Raw genomic sequence first — 16,457 nt, 5'->3', positions numbered from 1 at the left:
GATTGACCAGGCCCGTGCGCGGCCTGAGGGAATACTTCCCCGTCAGCCCGAAGTGACCGGAGCGGGTGGGGACTGCTTGTCAACATTTCAGATTCAGGACCTCACTCGACGCGCTGAGGCACTAGATCTCGCGTGGGTTCAGGGATTTGCGTTGTAATGAACTTTCCTGCGGATTCTGACCCGGATCGTCCCTGGGCTTAGCACCTTCGGCTCTTGAAGACCCGAGTTCAAAACCCCCAGCCCCGCCTTCGGCCGCCCCCAGAGGTCTCCCGGGTGTCCGAGATCGCCCGACGCCCCGCCTCTCGTCTTCCGATTGGTCTCTCGCTTGTCCCGTCCCCGCAGGCAAGTCTTCCCTTCTGGTTGGCCGGCGGCTAGTCCGTGACGAAACCTGACCCAATGGGCGCTAGATCTTGGGAAACGTAGCCCGGAAGTTGGTCCCGAGCAAGCGCCGTGGGCCTGTGGACGCCGAATTCGCGTGCTAGGATTTCCGGCGTGGGAGCCGAGGGCCGAGTTTTGCGTGGGTCCGCGACAGGGGCGGAAGAGCGGCCCTCGGGGAGGCCCTGGCTGGGCGGGCCTGGGGACCGCTGCTGCGGCGTCCAGAACCGACCAAAGCCGAGGCGCCGGAGCCAACTGCGCCCGGGCTGGAGCTGGGCTCCTCGCCCGGGACTCGGAGCCCCAGGTCCGCGGGCCCTTGCCTGGCAGCCGAGGCAGTCTGCGATCCGGACGATGGCGTCGGGCCCGGGCGCCCAGGAGCGGGAAGGGCTCCTAATAGTTAAACTGGAGGAGGACTGCCCATGGAGCCAGGAGCCGTCCCCTCCCGCCGCCGGGCCCAGCCCGGAGGCCTCCCACCTGCGCTTCCGACGGTTCCGCTTCCAAGAGGCAGCTGGCCCCCGGGAAGCCCTCAGCCGGCTCCAGGAGCTTTGCCATGGGTGGCTGCGGCCTGAGATGCGCACCAAGGAGCAGATCCTGGAGGTGCTGGTGCTGGAGCAGTTCCTGACCATCCTGCCCCAGGAGATCCAGAGTAGGGTGCAGGAGCTGCATCCGGAGAGCGGCGAGGAGGCTGTGACTCTTGTGGAGGATATGCAGAGAGAGCTTGGGAAACTGAGGCAACAGGTGAGAGAAAGAAAGCGTATTTACCTGCGGTTTGATCCCTAAGACTAGGATATCGCACTTTGGCCTATTTCCTCAGTCGAGTTTACTTGGTTGTCCTGAGTACACCTTACATGGGCAAGAGGACTTTTTGAAATTGGATTTGGAGCATTCATCCTCCAGATTGTCTTCAGATGGACACAGAGAGCAGCGAAGAGTGCCCTGCTTCCATACGGTGGCAGTATCGCTGTAGTAGTTAGTGTGACCTGTGGAGTTAGAGCTCCAGGGTTTAAAACCTACTAGCTTTGTGATTTTGGGCAAGTTACTAGATTTGTTTGGGCCACAATTTTCCCATTGGTAAAATGAGGGTGAATGATAAAGTATCCTTCAAGGGTTGTTTTGAGGACTAAAAGGAAAGATTTGGTCACACTGTTGGCTTGTAATTAGTACTTAATAACTGTTAGCTGTTACATTAGGCTCAGCAGCCTGGTCTCTTCAGAGCTGGGTCTCAGTTAATTGTCAACTCAGAAAAACAGTTTGGCACTCAGGCCCTGAGGTCACTGCCTCCAGAGTTAGTCAAGTTGCTTACCTTATAGTGAGGAATGGGAACTTCTAGAAAAGGTGGGGGGAAGGAAAGGGAGTGAGGTGTATCAGAAAAGCTGTGGAGAGGGTGTATACTGGGAACAGACACCTCCACCCCCCATTTTCCGTGATCAGAAAAGTCTGTAGTCTAAACCAGCCTTCTCTCTTTGCGGGTCCTTTCTGTGGAAGGTTTGCCCTAAGAATCCTGTGTAATTTCGTTTTGTCTTGGGCCCTGTTGTGACGATAAGTGATGTGGGTTGGTTCCCAGGTCACAAACCATGGGCGGGGAACAGAAGTGCTTTTGGAGGAGCCTTTGCCTCTGGAAACAGCACGAGAGTCACCGAGCTTCAAGCTGGAGCCAGTGGAGACTGAGCGAAGCCCTTGCCCCAGGCTGCAGGAGCTGCTAGGCCCCAGCCCCAAAAGGGACCCCCAAGCTGTAAAGGAGAGGGGTGAGGAACAGTTATCTGGACAGGTGGGAGGGAGGCGGGGCTTCGGGATTGCCCCTGACACCAGCAGGATTAAGTACAGCTGCCTAGGAGAGGGAGTATTTGAAGTTAATTCTCAGTTGTGGAAAGAGACTTAAAAGTGGTGGTTGGGGCTCTTCTGGAGTGGGGGAGGGATGGGGATCTCTTAGTAGAGCCCCTTTTTTTGTTATGTAGAGCAGAGACATTTGGTTTCAGTGGGATCCCTGGCTGAATGAGTGCTGCAGGCCAGCAGGGAAGTCTGCTGGGACTCCTTTACTCTGACATCATCATTATGGATATCACTTTATTACACCTTTTTGTTTTTGTTTTTAAATGATGAATCCTAAAAGCAGAGACTGGGTGTGGGGGAATGGATACTATGTTGTAATAACTTGGAGTGCCAAGAATTAGGAATGCATTCTCATTGTGATTTCTGTCACCTTCAGCATTATCTGCTTCCTGGCTTTCTCTCTTTCCTCCTGAAGGGAACCTGGAAGAGAAGGAGATGACTGGGCCCCAGGTGATGTGGAAGTCCCCATTCTTTCCCCCCAGCACCCTTCCTCCCCCTGGAGTTTTTCTTATGGGGGTGGGGGCCTTTCTGCCACTTGCAGAGGATCCTCTCTCCCTCACCACATGCACCTCCCCTGCCCTCTTTGTCTCCTCCAGGCATCACTTGTGGGTCTGGCACCCTTTTTCCCCATGAAATGTGTTCTAGCAACCTCTGTACCCTTTAACCCATAACTCTGCTTGAATTGTTCTTGGTGCACCAGGGGCTAAAGGAGACCTTGTGCTGTTTCAGTTGCCTGACAGCTTAGAGGACGTGGCTGTGCACACCTCCCAGGAGGCATGGGGGCATCAGGATCCTAGTAAGAGGGCCCTCTCCAGGGACACGGTGCAGGAGAGTTATGAGCATGTGGACTTACTGGGTAAGGATTTTTATTCCAGGGATGAAGACTAAGCCATTTCCAACCAGGGACCTGTCCCTTAAGACACTTACCTCCCTGATATAAGCTCTGAGTTTTGCCAAAACTTTATCTAAACATTTGCCAGATGGCACAGTCAGCACACTTATGAGCAGCCCAGGACTGGAGTCCCAGCTTCCAGAACCTAAGGCAGGGAGTTTGGACCGTAATGGACTTCCAAGGGCAGAAAATAGAATCCAATAATATCCACCACCCGCCAGTGTCTCAGGATGCTGTGGATACTCTATAAGTTTTTTTATTCCTTCCAATTTTGAGTTGCTTGTTCTTTTGAGCTCTCCTATACTTTCTGTGTTCCATTTCTAGGCCCTTCCCCAAAGACAAAATATTTCAGGGGCACTGGTATCAGCATTCCAGCTTAGATGTCACAGCTCTTAAAAATTCATGAGGGTAGGTCTGTGTGATCAGAGGTGATGGTCATCTGGCATTACTAATAACTTTGGCAATTTGGAAACAATGTGTATGTCCAAAAGAAGGGCTGAAAGTAGTAAGCATAAATTAAGATGCATCTGTGTGTGAACTATTATGCAGAGATTTAAAAAGTTGGGGAAATTCTTGAAAGCAACATAAAATAAGACCCTAAGTAAACAACAGTTATGACTCTGCTGACACACCCCATGGTAGATAGAATCACATTGCACTTTGTTTCCAAATGTCAGGTCTGCAGAAAGAGAATCACAGCTACAAACCCATTGACTCTAATTCTGCAAAGCGAGGCAACTGTTGGCTTTTTTATTGCTTTCATTGGGACTGTTACTAGAATCTCCATATCACTTTTCAACTGCTGTATGGCCCAAAGATGGGTCTTTCACTGGGTACTAAATGTGAAGAGAAGTTCAGCTTACAGTTTCTTGAATTAGACTTTAGGTCCATGTTTCTTGGGGGTGGCATGAGGTTTTTGGTTTTCTTTTTAGCAAAGTATGACAAAGAGCCTTCTCTCAGAACTTCAGTTCCTTTTATGTCCATCCTGTCTATTGTGGGTTTTTTTTTTTTTCCTGTTGTTGTGTTGTTGTTCTTTTCTCTTTCTGGAGTTGCCCCAGTTAAATTTATTTCTACTTTAAGTATATATAAGAGGTAAGCCTCTTTTACAATAGTAAATTAATGTTTTAAGCACCTAACCACATTCTTTTTTTTTCTTGTTTTAATTAGAAAAGTATCATTTTGACTGTAAGAAAATCGAAGTACTACCAAAGTGTAAAAAAGAAAAAAAAAGTCATGATTGCCTTCCCCTACTTTCTTTCTCTAGGGATAACCACTGGGAATATTTACTGTGTATTCCAAGTAGTTGCTGTCAGACTTATTGAGCATTTTGTATCTATCAGTTGAGGGCAGAGAACAAGACTATCTTTGTTTCCCCTGCCTGATACAGGAAAATGTTAATATAGAAATCTGCTTCTTTCATGTGAACAGAGTCTCAGATTCCTAGCCAGGAGGCCTTGAGCACCCAGGTGGAGCAAGGAGGAAAGCCATGGGATCCCAGTGTCCACAGTTACAAGGAGGGCCCAAACCTCAGAAGCCCAGCTACAGGTAAAAAATGAAGATGAGCAGGTTGCCTCACAAGGCTCCCAACTATTACGAGTAAAGCATTTGAGGGTTGGGTTAGAGCCCCTCCAGTTGGGGCCAATCCAACCACTGCTGCCAGGGAGGTACAGTGCTTCCTCATGTCCACTCTCCAGTCCTGCTTCATGCCATCCATTCCTGAAGGGCAAAAGCCAGAGGCTTATTTGAAGAGGTGGATGGAAGTTCCTAGAAGGGAATTCCAAGTTCTGATTCCTAGGGTGATGGCCCCAATCCTTATATGGCTGCCTCCCTGGAGCACTTTACCTATAGGGGAAAATAGGAAACTGAGGCAGAACCAGTTTCTGGCCTTCTGACCTACAGGTAGTAGCAGATGTATGGGATTTCCTTTTCTCCAATGAAGAAATAATTCTTTCAATGCTTTCTCTCTTTCCCTCTGTCCCTCTGTCCCTCTGTCCCTCTGTCCCTCCCTCCCTCCCTCCCTCCCTCCCTCCCTCCATCCCTCCATCCCACCCCCCCCCCCTCCCTCTCTCCCCCAGGGGAAGAGAAATTTGAGAACCAGGAGGAAGTTGCTCAGTCTGTTTCTCTTGAGAGCACCCACCCTCAGGAGCTTCTCCCCGGAGAGGTACCCTGGAGTCCTGAGCAGGGAAGACCTTGTGACCGGTCAGAAGGGCATTGGGACCCTCCCTCAGCGGACCGAAGGGAGCACTCTTTAGTGGGGGTCACAAGTTGCAGAGAACTTGGGAGACCAAAGGAACTGCAGCCAAAGAAACTCCATTTATGTCCCTTGTGTGGCAAAAATTTCTCTAATAACTCAAACCTAATTAGACACCAGAGAATACATGCAGCAGAAAGACTGTGTGTTGGCACGGAGTGTGGTGAACTCTTAGGTGGGAACCCACATTTTCTGTCACTACATAGAGCACATCTGGGAGAGGAAGCCCATAAATGCCTTGAATGTGGAAAAAGCTTCAGTCAAAATACCCACCTGACTCGCCATCAGCGCACCCACACGGGTGAGAAGCCCTATCAATGTAATGTATGTGGAAAATGTTTTTCTTGCAACTCCAACCTCCACAGGCACCAGCGTACACACACAGGTGAAAAACCCTATAAGTGCCCTGAGTGTGGGGAGATCTTTGCTCATAGTTCTAACCTCCTTAGGCACCAGAGAATTCACACAGGAGAGAGACCCTATAAGTGTTCTGAGTGTGGGAAAAGTTTCTCTCGTAGTTCACACCTTGTCATTCATGAAAGAACTCATGAGCGAGAGAGACTTTACCCCTTCTCTGAGTGTGGAGAAACAATGAGTGACAGCACCCCCCTTCTTGTGAATCATGGAGCCCACAAAGCAGAGAAGAAACTCTTTGAATGTTTGACTTGTGGGAAAAGCTTCCGCCAGGGGATGCACCTCACCAGGCATCAGAGAACCCACACAGGAGAGAAACCATATAAATGTACCCTTTGTGGGGAAAACTTCTCTCATAGATCCAATTTAATCAGGCACCAGAGGATTCACACGGGAGAAAAACCCTATACCTGTCATGAGTGTGGAGACAGTTTCTCTCATAGCTCAAATCGGATTCGTCACCTCAGAACCCATACAGGTGAGAGACCCTATAAATGCTCTGAATGTGGAGAAAGCTTCTCTCGGAGTTCACGCCTTATAAGCCATCAGAGAACTCACACTGGATAGAAATGATGAAATTTCTCTTGGACCAGGAAAGGTGGCTTATTCAGAAAGTCCTATTTTTTATGAGCTGGTCTTCCTTGTCCAATTGACCAAGTGATCCATATGTTTCTAAGGTAATTAACTATAAATTAGAAAAGGGAGGTGCAGAGGCAGCAAAGGATTAGCATAAAGCTAAAAAGGAATTCTGTCAGAAGTAGTGAGGATCGCAAGTCTTGGAGGTGACTTGCTCAAGATGGACTTTCCTAAGTCCATCCTGTCCCACCCTCCATATATTTATCCAAGTTGTGATTTGGGTGCCTTACTGGGTCTAGTTTCTAGCTCAACAACTTTGGGAATCCAGATGATAACCTTCTTTCCTCATGTTGGACATTCTGCAGGACTGTTTGGGATTCTTAGGCCCTTGAGACCAAAGAAGAGGGACTGAGTATCCTGAAAAATCAGCCAGAGGTCAGCAGTAGAGTGGTTGTCAGTTGCAGCTCTCCTGAAGGAGCTGGCTAGGGAGCTATGGGCAGTCCAAGGCCAGCTACCATACTGCTCTTCAGTGGCCTGAAGAGTGTCCTCTTAAAGCCACAACACGTAAAGTCACTTCAGACAAAAAGAAATCAGAGACCTAAGGGAAATAGTAACAAGGAATTTTCATGTCAGCCCAAGAACTGGCAGAGGAAACACGAGTCTGATTAGTCTACCTTATGCAGAGATCTAGACTTTTCACCTACCTCTGTCTGAAAAAGATGGAGCTCTGGAGTCTTGTTCCTGGATAAAGGGTTCTATGAAAGATGGATTCTCTGGAAAGCTTTGAAAACGTGGGTCCAAGGGAAGTTAAGGATTATACCCATTCCTGTTGAAAGTATGTCTGGATGGTAATAAATATCTTAAGGGAATATGAAAGTGTGAATCTTCATTAAGGCCCTTTATCTTGCCCCTTCATGTTGATCTGTCTCCCCTCTTCCTTGTTTAGAGGATGTTTTCTCTTTCTGGCCTTATGGGGATGGTCAGGAAGGTTCTGACCAAGGTGGCAATGGACAGGCTGAGGTGGTGTGTGGGCCTGACATATTTCTGAGCTGGGACTGCTCTATTGGGGGAGAAGGTTCAATCCCAATTGCTGGTTAGGGTGAAATTATCAAAGGACCTCCAAAAAGTATTCTTTCCTTCTATGGTGGACAACAGCGATAATACCTCATATTCTTTGTTAACAATTTTTACTTTCCTGTGAAGTAGCTGAAGGAAGATCTAACTCTTTAAAGACGGGATATTGTGTTCTTCCAAGAAAGGTAAGTTGGCCCTGATACAACTTGAGTTACTGATCATTAATGCTCGGAAGATGTAATAGACCAGAAACTTATATCTTACTAGAAGAAAGCATTTTATTTCAGAATGGGGATTTGGGAATAGGAATTCTAGGAGTGTACATCTATGGGAAACAGTTCTGTAGAATACCATGAAGTATTCTAGGAGTAGGAAATTCTGGTGCCAGGAAAATCTCAGGATTTAGTCCTGGGAGAAGAGGAAAGAATCTTCCTGTCCCTTTTGGGAGAAAAAGATGAAACATTTCATTGGCATCAGGCTATCACATACAGCAGTTTAAGTGATGGAAACAGTACACCACCCCCCCCCCCCTTCTCTGTCCTGCCCCAGTTTGGTATGAGTTTTTCCATGGTTTTCTGAGCCAATTTAAAAAATGTTTCTGATTTCTCTCCTGTTCTCTCCTCTACCTACCTTGTTCACAGGAGAGGGACAAGGGAGGGAGGTGGAGGATTAGAGAAGTGACCATAGGATGGCCAGTGTTTTATGGGAGGAGGACCAAGGTCCAATGGACCAAGGCACACTTGGTGTGGCTGCTGAGGCCATGAGATGTACAAGGTGGTGTGAAGTTGATGCTATTACTAAACATTCTGGTTACAATGGCAACTAAGTGGCTTATAAATCTAAGGGATAGAACACACAACCATCACCACCACTGCAGTATACTCCATGAAGATCTGTAATCAGACTGATGATCTCTTGCTTGGGGCATTGTCATTTGAAGCGGGAGCGCCGAGGAGAGTACCAGGTATGTGCCCATGTCATTCCAGTAGGAGCCTTCACCCAGTCCCCAGTCTGGCTCCCCTTCTGGCAAACTTCACATGCAGAGCTGTTCTCAGCTTTGCTTTAACACTGGCAAAAGGTTTCCTTTCTTTGAACCACTTGATAGTGGGGTCAATGTAAGACCACGCTGTCAGGAATTTCAGGGAGTGGCCTGCTTTTGAAAGTTAGGGTTGATGACTTCCCCTTCCCTTGAGGTCTTACATCAAAGAGCCCTTTACTGAAGGATTCTATGTAGTCTGTGCAGTAGAGGGCTAAGTTTATACTTATACATTATTTAATACTCTAGTCCTCTTTTTAAAGAAAGCACAAGTTTCATCTGGCTTTCACATCAAAGGGAAACATGCTAGGGGCAGTAAGGACCCTTGGGTTTTAGGGGCCAAGGCCTGGGAGACGTGGATTGACCCTGAGCAACAGCGATGCGTCCTTGGAGCAAAGAGCATATGAGACCAGTGAAAAGCTCTTGGTGGGCACTCAATACCATAGTTAAGCAATGCAGAAAAAGCTGCAACAGCAGGCCAGACAAAGTGGCAGGGGTAGGACAGACTGGAAAAAGTGTTGAATAAAAGTTTTTTTCAGAAATCGTAAAGAATGTATGGGTCTCGACATCATAGTCAGAAAACTTGATGTTTTAGACTCAGTGCCCTTTTAAGAAGAGTTTAAAAGCTTACTGTTGCATCATTACTTCAACTGATAGAATTTTGGAATATACAAAAATCATCACTACTGCTTTAAGATTTGTAATATATGTAAATGGCTCACAAATATGGAAGCAAGTCATCTAAAGGGTTCTAATATGTGTTTTAAAACAAAGCCAACTAGCAAATGTATTAGCCCTAGGAACATTCCTACCTTTTCTCTAGGTGTCAGGAGCTCAAGAATAGCAAGATGAGTTAAAGCAATTATGTGTTTGGAAGCCTTCAGTCTAGCTTGCAAGCACTTAAAACTTAACTTCTTGAAAGGGAGACCAGCACTTCCTTCTGACCATATAATTTTTATCAAGGAAGGCTTATATGCTTTTCTTCCACAAAAGGAAAGGCTTAAGGGTAGCCTCTTACCTGATACTGGTATACAGTGAGGAGACCCTGGGGATGGTCTATGAATTTCCATTTATAGCAATGACACAAAATGGTTGATGAAGAATTGCTGAGAACACAAAAAAGTTCTAAAAATTTCTTTCAGTTAACAATATCCTCTATTCATCATTGAAAATCCTTGAATAACTCAGAAGCTTCAGTCAGAGATCAAAATTTGTGACTCATGAAGATCCAAACCTGCTCCCAGGGAGACAGTAAGGTAATTTCCCCCCAAACTTTAAGGGTTAGTGGGAGGGAGAAAACTCCCCCACCCTTCATGTGTTTTGGGGTCTCTTCACCAGCGGCCGGGAAGACTTCCCGAGTGGCGTGGGTTCCCCACCGCTAAGGTAAAGGTTGGCAAAGGTGCCCCCGGGGGGTTGCCCACCTCGTGGGCCCCCAAGAGGGGCTCCGGCTAGTGTTCAGGGACCCCGCGCCTGCCAGCGGCCCTAGCTTGGGCTGGCGGCTTTGCGGAACCCTGACTCTGGGGAATGACTCCCAGACCAGGGCCTTCAGTCCTCTGGGGTTCGGACAAGGAGAATGCACTCGACTTCCACAGCTTGGTCTTGGCCGCTGGGCCCCAGGTCATACACCTAAGCCGGGGAGTCACCACGGTCAACCGAAACTGTCACTTGCCCAGCCACGCCCGGCAGAGGCCACCCGACTGCGTCGGGCAGGGACCCAAAGGACCGGAACCGGCGGCCGCGCCCAGGGAGACCTTCCTGCCGCGGCCTCGGGGCTGCCGCTTCCCCTCCTCGGTTTCATCTGCGGCCGCCCGCACCGATGAGGGCCGCCCTAAGAACTCCGCCCGATGCGCCTTCGGACTTGTACTCTCTCCGTCTCCCTTCCGGGGTCATGCCACCTGGAGGCAGGGGTGCGGGAGAGGGTGCAGTGCAGGGGAGGGTGCCGGGCTGGCCCTGACGGCCGGCGGGAGGGGCGCACTGGGAAAGCTGGGGGGTGTGGGCCTCAGCCGCCTCGGAGGTTGGTCTTTGTCTAAGCGCCCTGGAACACCTACGAAGGTTTTTAAGCGGGGGAGTCACCGCCTCTATTTTGTGTTTCGGTACACTTGCCCGGTCACCGGGTGGGGGAACGGGGCCAAGGCAGGCGGCGATGTGGCCCGGATCACGACAGGGGCAGGGAGGAGGGAGAAGCGGTGACAAAGCTGAGTCGTTCAAGAGGCACAACTGTCAGGACACGCGTGGGCAGCGCGCCCAGACCAAGTCTAAAGCCTTAGGATGACCCCCAGGGTCACTGGAAGTTTGCCCCCAATCTTTCTTGCTTTGCTCGGGGAGAAGCCCCTACCACCACCACCCTGGGCTTCTCGCAGCTCTCCTGGGGAGATAAAAGTGCTCAGGTGCGCCCCTGCTGGCGCTCCCCTTTGCGGATTGTCCTTCCCACCCTCTCCGTCACCTCTCCTGCCATCCAAGTGCCCTCACGGCCCTCTCTGCACTCACCCCTGCTTCCTACCCACAGCACATCTAAGTGTGATTTGTTCCTTTTCGTTTTCTGTTATTCAGGTTTGAATCCCCAATACGAAGCTCCGTGCCTAGTATCTGGAAGGGCAATGTGAGGTTTCCAGAATCATCACGTTTTGAAAATGACAGTCATTCATTCTAGGAATTCATAACCACTAAAAAAAATAAAGATAAGTATGAATGCTAAATCATCATATTGACATTTCTTTTAGGCTCCAGTACCTTAAAGCAGCTAGAAGTAAAAACCTAAAATTGTGGAATTGTAACCCATACCAAATTCTGAAATCTGTTCTGCAACTATAAATTGATAAATTGTTGTGATGTGCTTTGAAATTTATTGTTTTGTATATATGTTATTTTTCACAAAAAAAGAGGAGTATAACAGAAAAGATAGGATTTAACAAATGAGCATGACGGCTGAATCATTATACTAGTTATTTCCTTTGGTCTCTAGTGTCTTGGGGCAGCTAGAAGAAAAAAATGAAAAAACATAACTGTAATCCATACCAAATTTTAAAATCTGTGCTGACTACTTGTTAAAACATACTTAGAAATTTATTGCTTTTTTGTATATATGTTATATTTCTCAATGAAAATTAAAAAAAATAAAGATGTTTGATTCAAAGGCCCAAATTAAAAGTGTCCTTACCTTACATTCTCCTGCTTTCTTCCACCATCCATTGAAAGGTGTCTCAAGGAGGCAAAGCACCAAGCTAGAGAGAATTATTACCCTATCCCCAACTTGCTGTCATTCTGGATAAATATTCCTTTACAAAAAAGAATAAACCAAGTTTCTTGATGTTAGAGGTCTTCCAGCTTTCACTAGGCTACAGAATGAATAAACCAATGAAGCATAAAGAGCGCCTAACTTGTAAAAAAGGTGTCTGATAGCAATGCAATTTAATTTTCTCTATACTCTGTGTAATAAAATTAAGATATAAAAAAGAATACTAATTACTTGATTTATAATGTAAAAATACCAGCAATAAGTAATTATAAAAAAAGATCCCACTCACAAGAAAACTATCTAGGAATAACCTTAATAAAAAATATGAGGAAAAAAAATACAAGGGCCCTATTAAAAGAAAACTACACACCTTTACAACCTGAATGGAGAGAAGTAACATGACTATCAATTCTTTCCAAATTAATTTTACTTAAATGATGAATAAATTCCCAAAGGAATTTGGGTGTGGGGGTAAGGTAGGCTTGAATAAATTTTATGCTGAAATTGATTTGCAAGAATTAATTGTAAGAATTGCTTGGACATTTTTGTAAATGAAGAGTAAATTTTGAAACAGATGTTAGAGATTAAATTGGCAAGATAAGGAACGAGAGTAGCACCAGTACTCCACTGAATTTTATACTATAGATGCCTAGTATTGTCCAAGCAGTGGAACAGAATATACACCTCAGAAACAGATCCTTGAACTTAATGTATGAGAAAGGAAACAATACAAGCCAACAAAGAAGAACCAATTATTCTAACAAAGCTGCTGAGAAAATATGTTATTACTTGCAAATACCACCTGATATTTACACTGAAGTATATATCACCTTACGCTAAACTATACTAAAATGGGGAACAGCTATAAAGATACCATTCTTTGGGTATAAACCTAGCAAAAAAGTATAGCATAACAATATTCAATGCCGGGATTGGTGCACTGAGATAAGTACTTTCAATTTAACAATGCATATCAAAAAAAAAAAAAAGTTCATACTTTTCGACCTGGTAAAGAAATAATTTGAAATTTTCATATTATTTACATGAAAAATAGGAAGTAAACACTTGTTCAATAGTAGAATGGGCCATTTCATTCAACTGATGTGGTAGAACCCTGTGGAAGATTACACAGCCATTAAATTTGAGGTTTGTGTAGAGATTTTAATGACACGGGGAAATTCTGAGAAACAGTGATGCATAACGGCTAAAAGCCTGAGCTCTGGAGTTAAATTGAATTATTTAAATATCATCTTTGCCACTATCAGCTGCGTGACCTTGGTCAAGTTATGTCTCTACATCTGAGTTTCCTTATCCATTAAAAAGAGGGGAGGTTAATATGAGGACTAAATAAATATATATATACAATCCTGTTATAATAAATACTCAATAAATGCCAACCTAATTATTCGTACCAAAGCATAAAATATGTTAAGACAAACAATGGGGTATAAGCTTGTATCTACAATGTGATGTGCCTATTTTGAAAATATATGAAATATACATTGTTAAGAGAGGCTATACTGATAAATAGAATTTGTGTGTCTTGGTCTAAAACAGAAAATATTCGAAATTAGTGAATATATGTATACATTTAAAGAAATATAAATTTATTGTTTTCAAACTATATTTTATAACCAATATATAAATGGGTATTGATACACAAAATGAGGTCAACTGATAAAAAGAATGACAATTCACAGTAGGCCTACATTATATATATTACCATATAACTGTAAAAATCTAATTATTAGAACCAGAAGTTGAAGGCATGTTGAAGGAATCCTTAATATTATGAGGGCTCGGTTTCAAAAAGCTACCAAATTTGGAGTGGATTCTACTCTGGAACTGTTTCTTGATTAGTTCTTGTTGCATCTCTTTCAGAGTGAAATGGAACCTTTGAAACTCAGGTGTGGCATCCACAAACTCAAGAAGGTAGTCCAAACTCTCTCTTACAGCAGATAATTTAAATTCTGTAGTCTGTCGACCTTCATCGGCTCCTTTTCCTTTCAGAACAACTTCCTTTGTAATCCCATCTTTTGTTTTTGGGGGGCAGGACTTTTTTTCATGATCCCCATTTAACCACACTCTATCAGCATCCAACCTGGTTTCTAACTCTCCACATCTCTCAAGAATTTCTCTATAATCCCCATCTTCTAAGCCTCGAATATCATATTCGGATTCCTTTTTGTAAAGAAGATTTTCCCATGCCTTTGCTATTGTTATTTGTTTTAGTTCATCCCAGCTCTTTGCCCAGTGAAAAACTGCACTTTTTATGTTGTAGGTTTTAGTTTTGGACACTCCATTTTCTCCTTTGTCTTGCTCATTATCACCTTCCTCAAAAATCACAAGACTCTCCTCAAGTTGCTTCCACCTATAAAGTCGTTTACAGTTCAGGATCACACCTTGATTCATTGGTTGAATCAAGGCCGAGGTGTTATGGGGAAAATACATGCATTTTATTCGACCATCTTCACTGGTTAGTGATTCAGCAGAGAAGTGAGCTGGGGAACTGTCCAGAAGTAACAGTGCCCTAACTTCTTCTTCATGGAATCTTAGAACATTAAGTTGAAAATGCCTGACCTCAGGAACAAAATTTTGAAAGAACCATTCTGAAAACAACTCTCTGGTGAACCAAACATCCTTACTGGGTTTATATATCACAGGTAATGCACTTGTGCCTTCTTTCACAGTTCTGGGCAGCTTTGATTTTCCAATAATGATTGACTTCAACTTATGAGTCCCATCTGCATTTGCACATAAAAGGGCAGACAGCCGTTCTTTGTTTATTTTCCTTCCCAGCATACAGATATCTTTTCTGCTAGCCTGAGTGTTTGTGGGCATTGACTTCCAAAAGAGGTCAGTCTCGTCCCCACTGTACAGCTGAGCTAGATGCAGTTTCTCCTCTTTGATTAATACAGACAGTTTTTGTCGAAATGACTCAACACTTTCTGAAGCTGAATTTAGGACTTGTTCCCCACATAATTTTTGGCTGCCAATTGCATGCCTGTTTCGAAACCTAAAGAGCCAACCAGTGCTAGCTTTAAAGTCCATTCGTCCAAAATGCTGTGCAAATCTCTCTGCAGCAGCCTGTAGCTCCACACCTCTAACAGGGACACCAGCTGAGCGTTTCTGTTGGTACCACATGTATACTGCATCATCCACATCACCATATTTGGCACCTGTTGTCCTCTTTCTCTTCTCAGCCCCTACCAATGGCATGTCCTGCTTCAATACAAAGTCCAAAATCAATTTCTTATTCTTTTTAATGTCATAAAATGTTGATTTACTGATTCCAAATTCATCCATTACACTTTTAAGGGATCGTCCAGCTTCAATTCTACTTAGAACCTTCATTTTTTCCTCCAAATTCAAAGTTGTATATTTCCCTCTCTTATTCATACTGAATTTGATTTCAAGTAACCAACGGGAGAAAACTAGCTCAAAGCTGCAGAAGGCACAGGCATTTGTAATGGAGAGTAATGGGCCAAAATGGATGAGGACTCTTGACTGAAGTGCTACTTCTAGAGGTGAAGGTCTCATAAACTCAGAAAGCTGCCATTGCCAAAAGTCCCGTCTGGCTGTTGCTCCTGCAAGACACGGGTAGTCAGCTGGAACCCTCCCTGCTCCTTCTCCTTTCCCTCGACAGACACAGCAGAACCAGTCAGGAAGAACAAGAATGCCTGCCAACTCTCCTGAATTCGACACAGGAAAAGGGACTAAAAGAAGAGGTGAAATGTTCCCACTAGAAGATCCAAGTGGGACAAGTCTCAATAAAAAGTGCCGCAAAAAATAAAAACAATGAGTGAAAAAAAAAGTGCTTGAGAAGAAGGGAATGTGAAAGACTCAGAAGTCAAGGACAGAGTAACCTTGTGTAACAGAGATGCAGTGTGGCTTCTCCCCTTCCAAAATGGCCTGATTTTACCTCACTGCCAGAAAAGAAAATGGTGCTTGTGTTGCTCTTGTTCACTGGGCGGCAGCCCAGCTATTTGGAGGATCATCCCTGACACCGGGATGTCTGGAGAGCTGGAATTGGGGAAAAGTGGAATAGATTCTTAAGGTGAAGAAAGTTAGGTTTCTGTTGCCCATACAAATGGAATCCAACTTTCACTGTATTTGATATAACATTCTCAAAGTCTAAGCTTTAACTTGTGTTTCTTATTTTACCAAGGTAATCTGCAAGTATGTAAGTAATTTTTTTGTCACTGGCACTTTTCCACTCTCAGATCGTCTTCCTTGTATACATTAGGTGTATTCTCAAATGTTATTTTTCATTGAAACTGTTACATATTTGGGATATTATCAAGTGTCAGAATCATGGCAATTCTTAGAGATGAGTCCAAAAGTCTTACAAGTATTTTCCCATCGTTAAAACATTAAAATGATATCTTTCACTTGTTCTCTAAATTTACAGTACCTTGTTAAGTAACATACTTTTCATATTTAAGACTTTGATTTCTCTTCAACGTAGCTTTTGCTTAATTTGAACCAAGACTCAACTTTTCCACTGCCTGAAGAAATTTAAAAGGTTTCTCTACTGGTGTTTCTGACCAATTATTTCCCATAAATCCTTCTGTTAGCAAAGGTTTCCAAAGCTCTGTACCCTCAAATATTCCTTTCAGATCCTCTTGGTACTGCCCAAAGCCATTCCAGGTCCTTAGAAATGTCCTACTCTAGATTAGTTTCATGATTCTCATTCCAGTTACACAATCTCATGGGAAGAAACAAAAACTGCCACTTTTATCCATTCCGGGTGCTATGAAGAAAGAAAAGTATG

General features: G+C 44.7%; 1 protein-coding gene across 3 annotated transcripts; it reads left to right on the top strand.

Annotated features, from left to right (window-relative positions):
• Positions 1-20: 20 nt before the first annotated feature.
• On the top strand, positions 21-16,200 carry ZNF263 (zinc finger protein 263). Of its 3 annotated transcripts, XR_013168120.1 has the most exons (8): positions 21-1,113; positions 1,940-2,120; positions 2,582-2,655; positions 2,935-3,061; positions 4,526-4,642; positions 5,173-6,240; positions 9,591-9,704; positions 10,999-16,200. XR_013168120.1 is itself a non-coding variant. In XM_077142007.1 (7 exons), the coding sequence occupies exons 1-7, from the start codon at positions 727-729 to the stop codon at positions 6,748-6,750; spliced, it is 2,001 nt and encodes a 666-aa protein (XP_076998122.1). In that variant the 5' UTR covers positions 21-726; the 3' UTR covers positions 6,751-9,584. The 3 variants fall into 3 exon arrangements, 2 of the variants coding, with proteins under 2 accessions (XP_076998122.1, XP_076998121.1); XM_077142007.1 differs by lacking the exons at positions 9,591-9,704; positions 10,999-16,200 and adding an exon at positions 6,704-9,584; XM_077142006.1 differs by lacking the exons at positions 9,591-9,704; positions 10,999-16,200 and having other exon boundaries at positions 22-1,113; positions 5,173-9,584.
• The last annotated feature ends 257 nt before the right edge of the window (positions 16,201-16,457 follow it).

Source organism: Tamandua tetradactyla, chromosome 23, assembly GCF_023851605.1.
Source record: "Tamandua tetradactyla isolate mTamTet1 chromosome 23, mTamTet1.pri, whole genome shotgun sequence".
In the NCBI taxonomy this organism is placed as follows: Eukaryota; Metazoa; Chordata; class Mammalia; order Pilosa; family Myrmecophagidae; genus Tamandua; species Tamandua tetradactyla.
The sequence above is the reverse complement of the archived record's forward strand: the minus strand, read 5'-3'. Positions and strand labels throughout refer to the sequence as shown.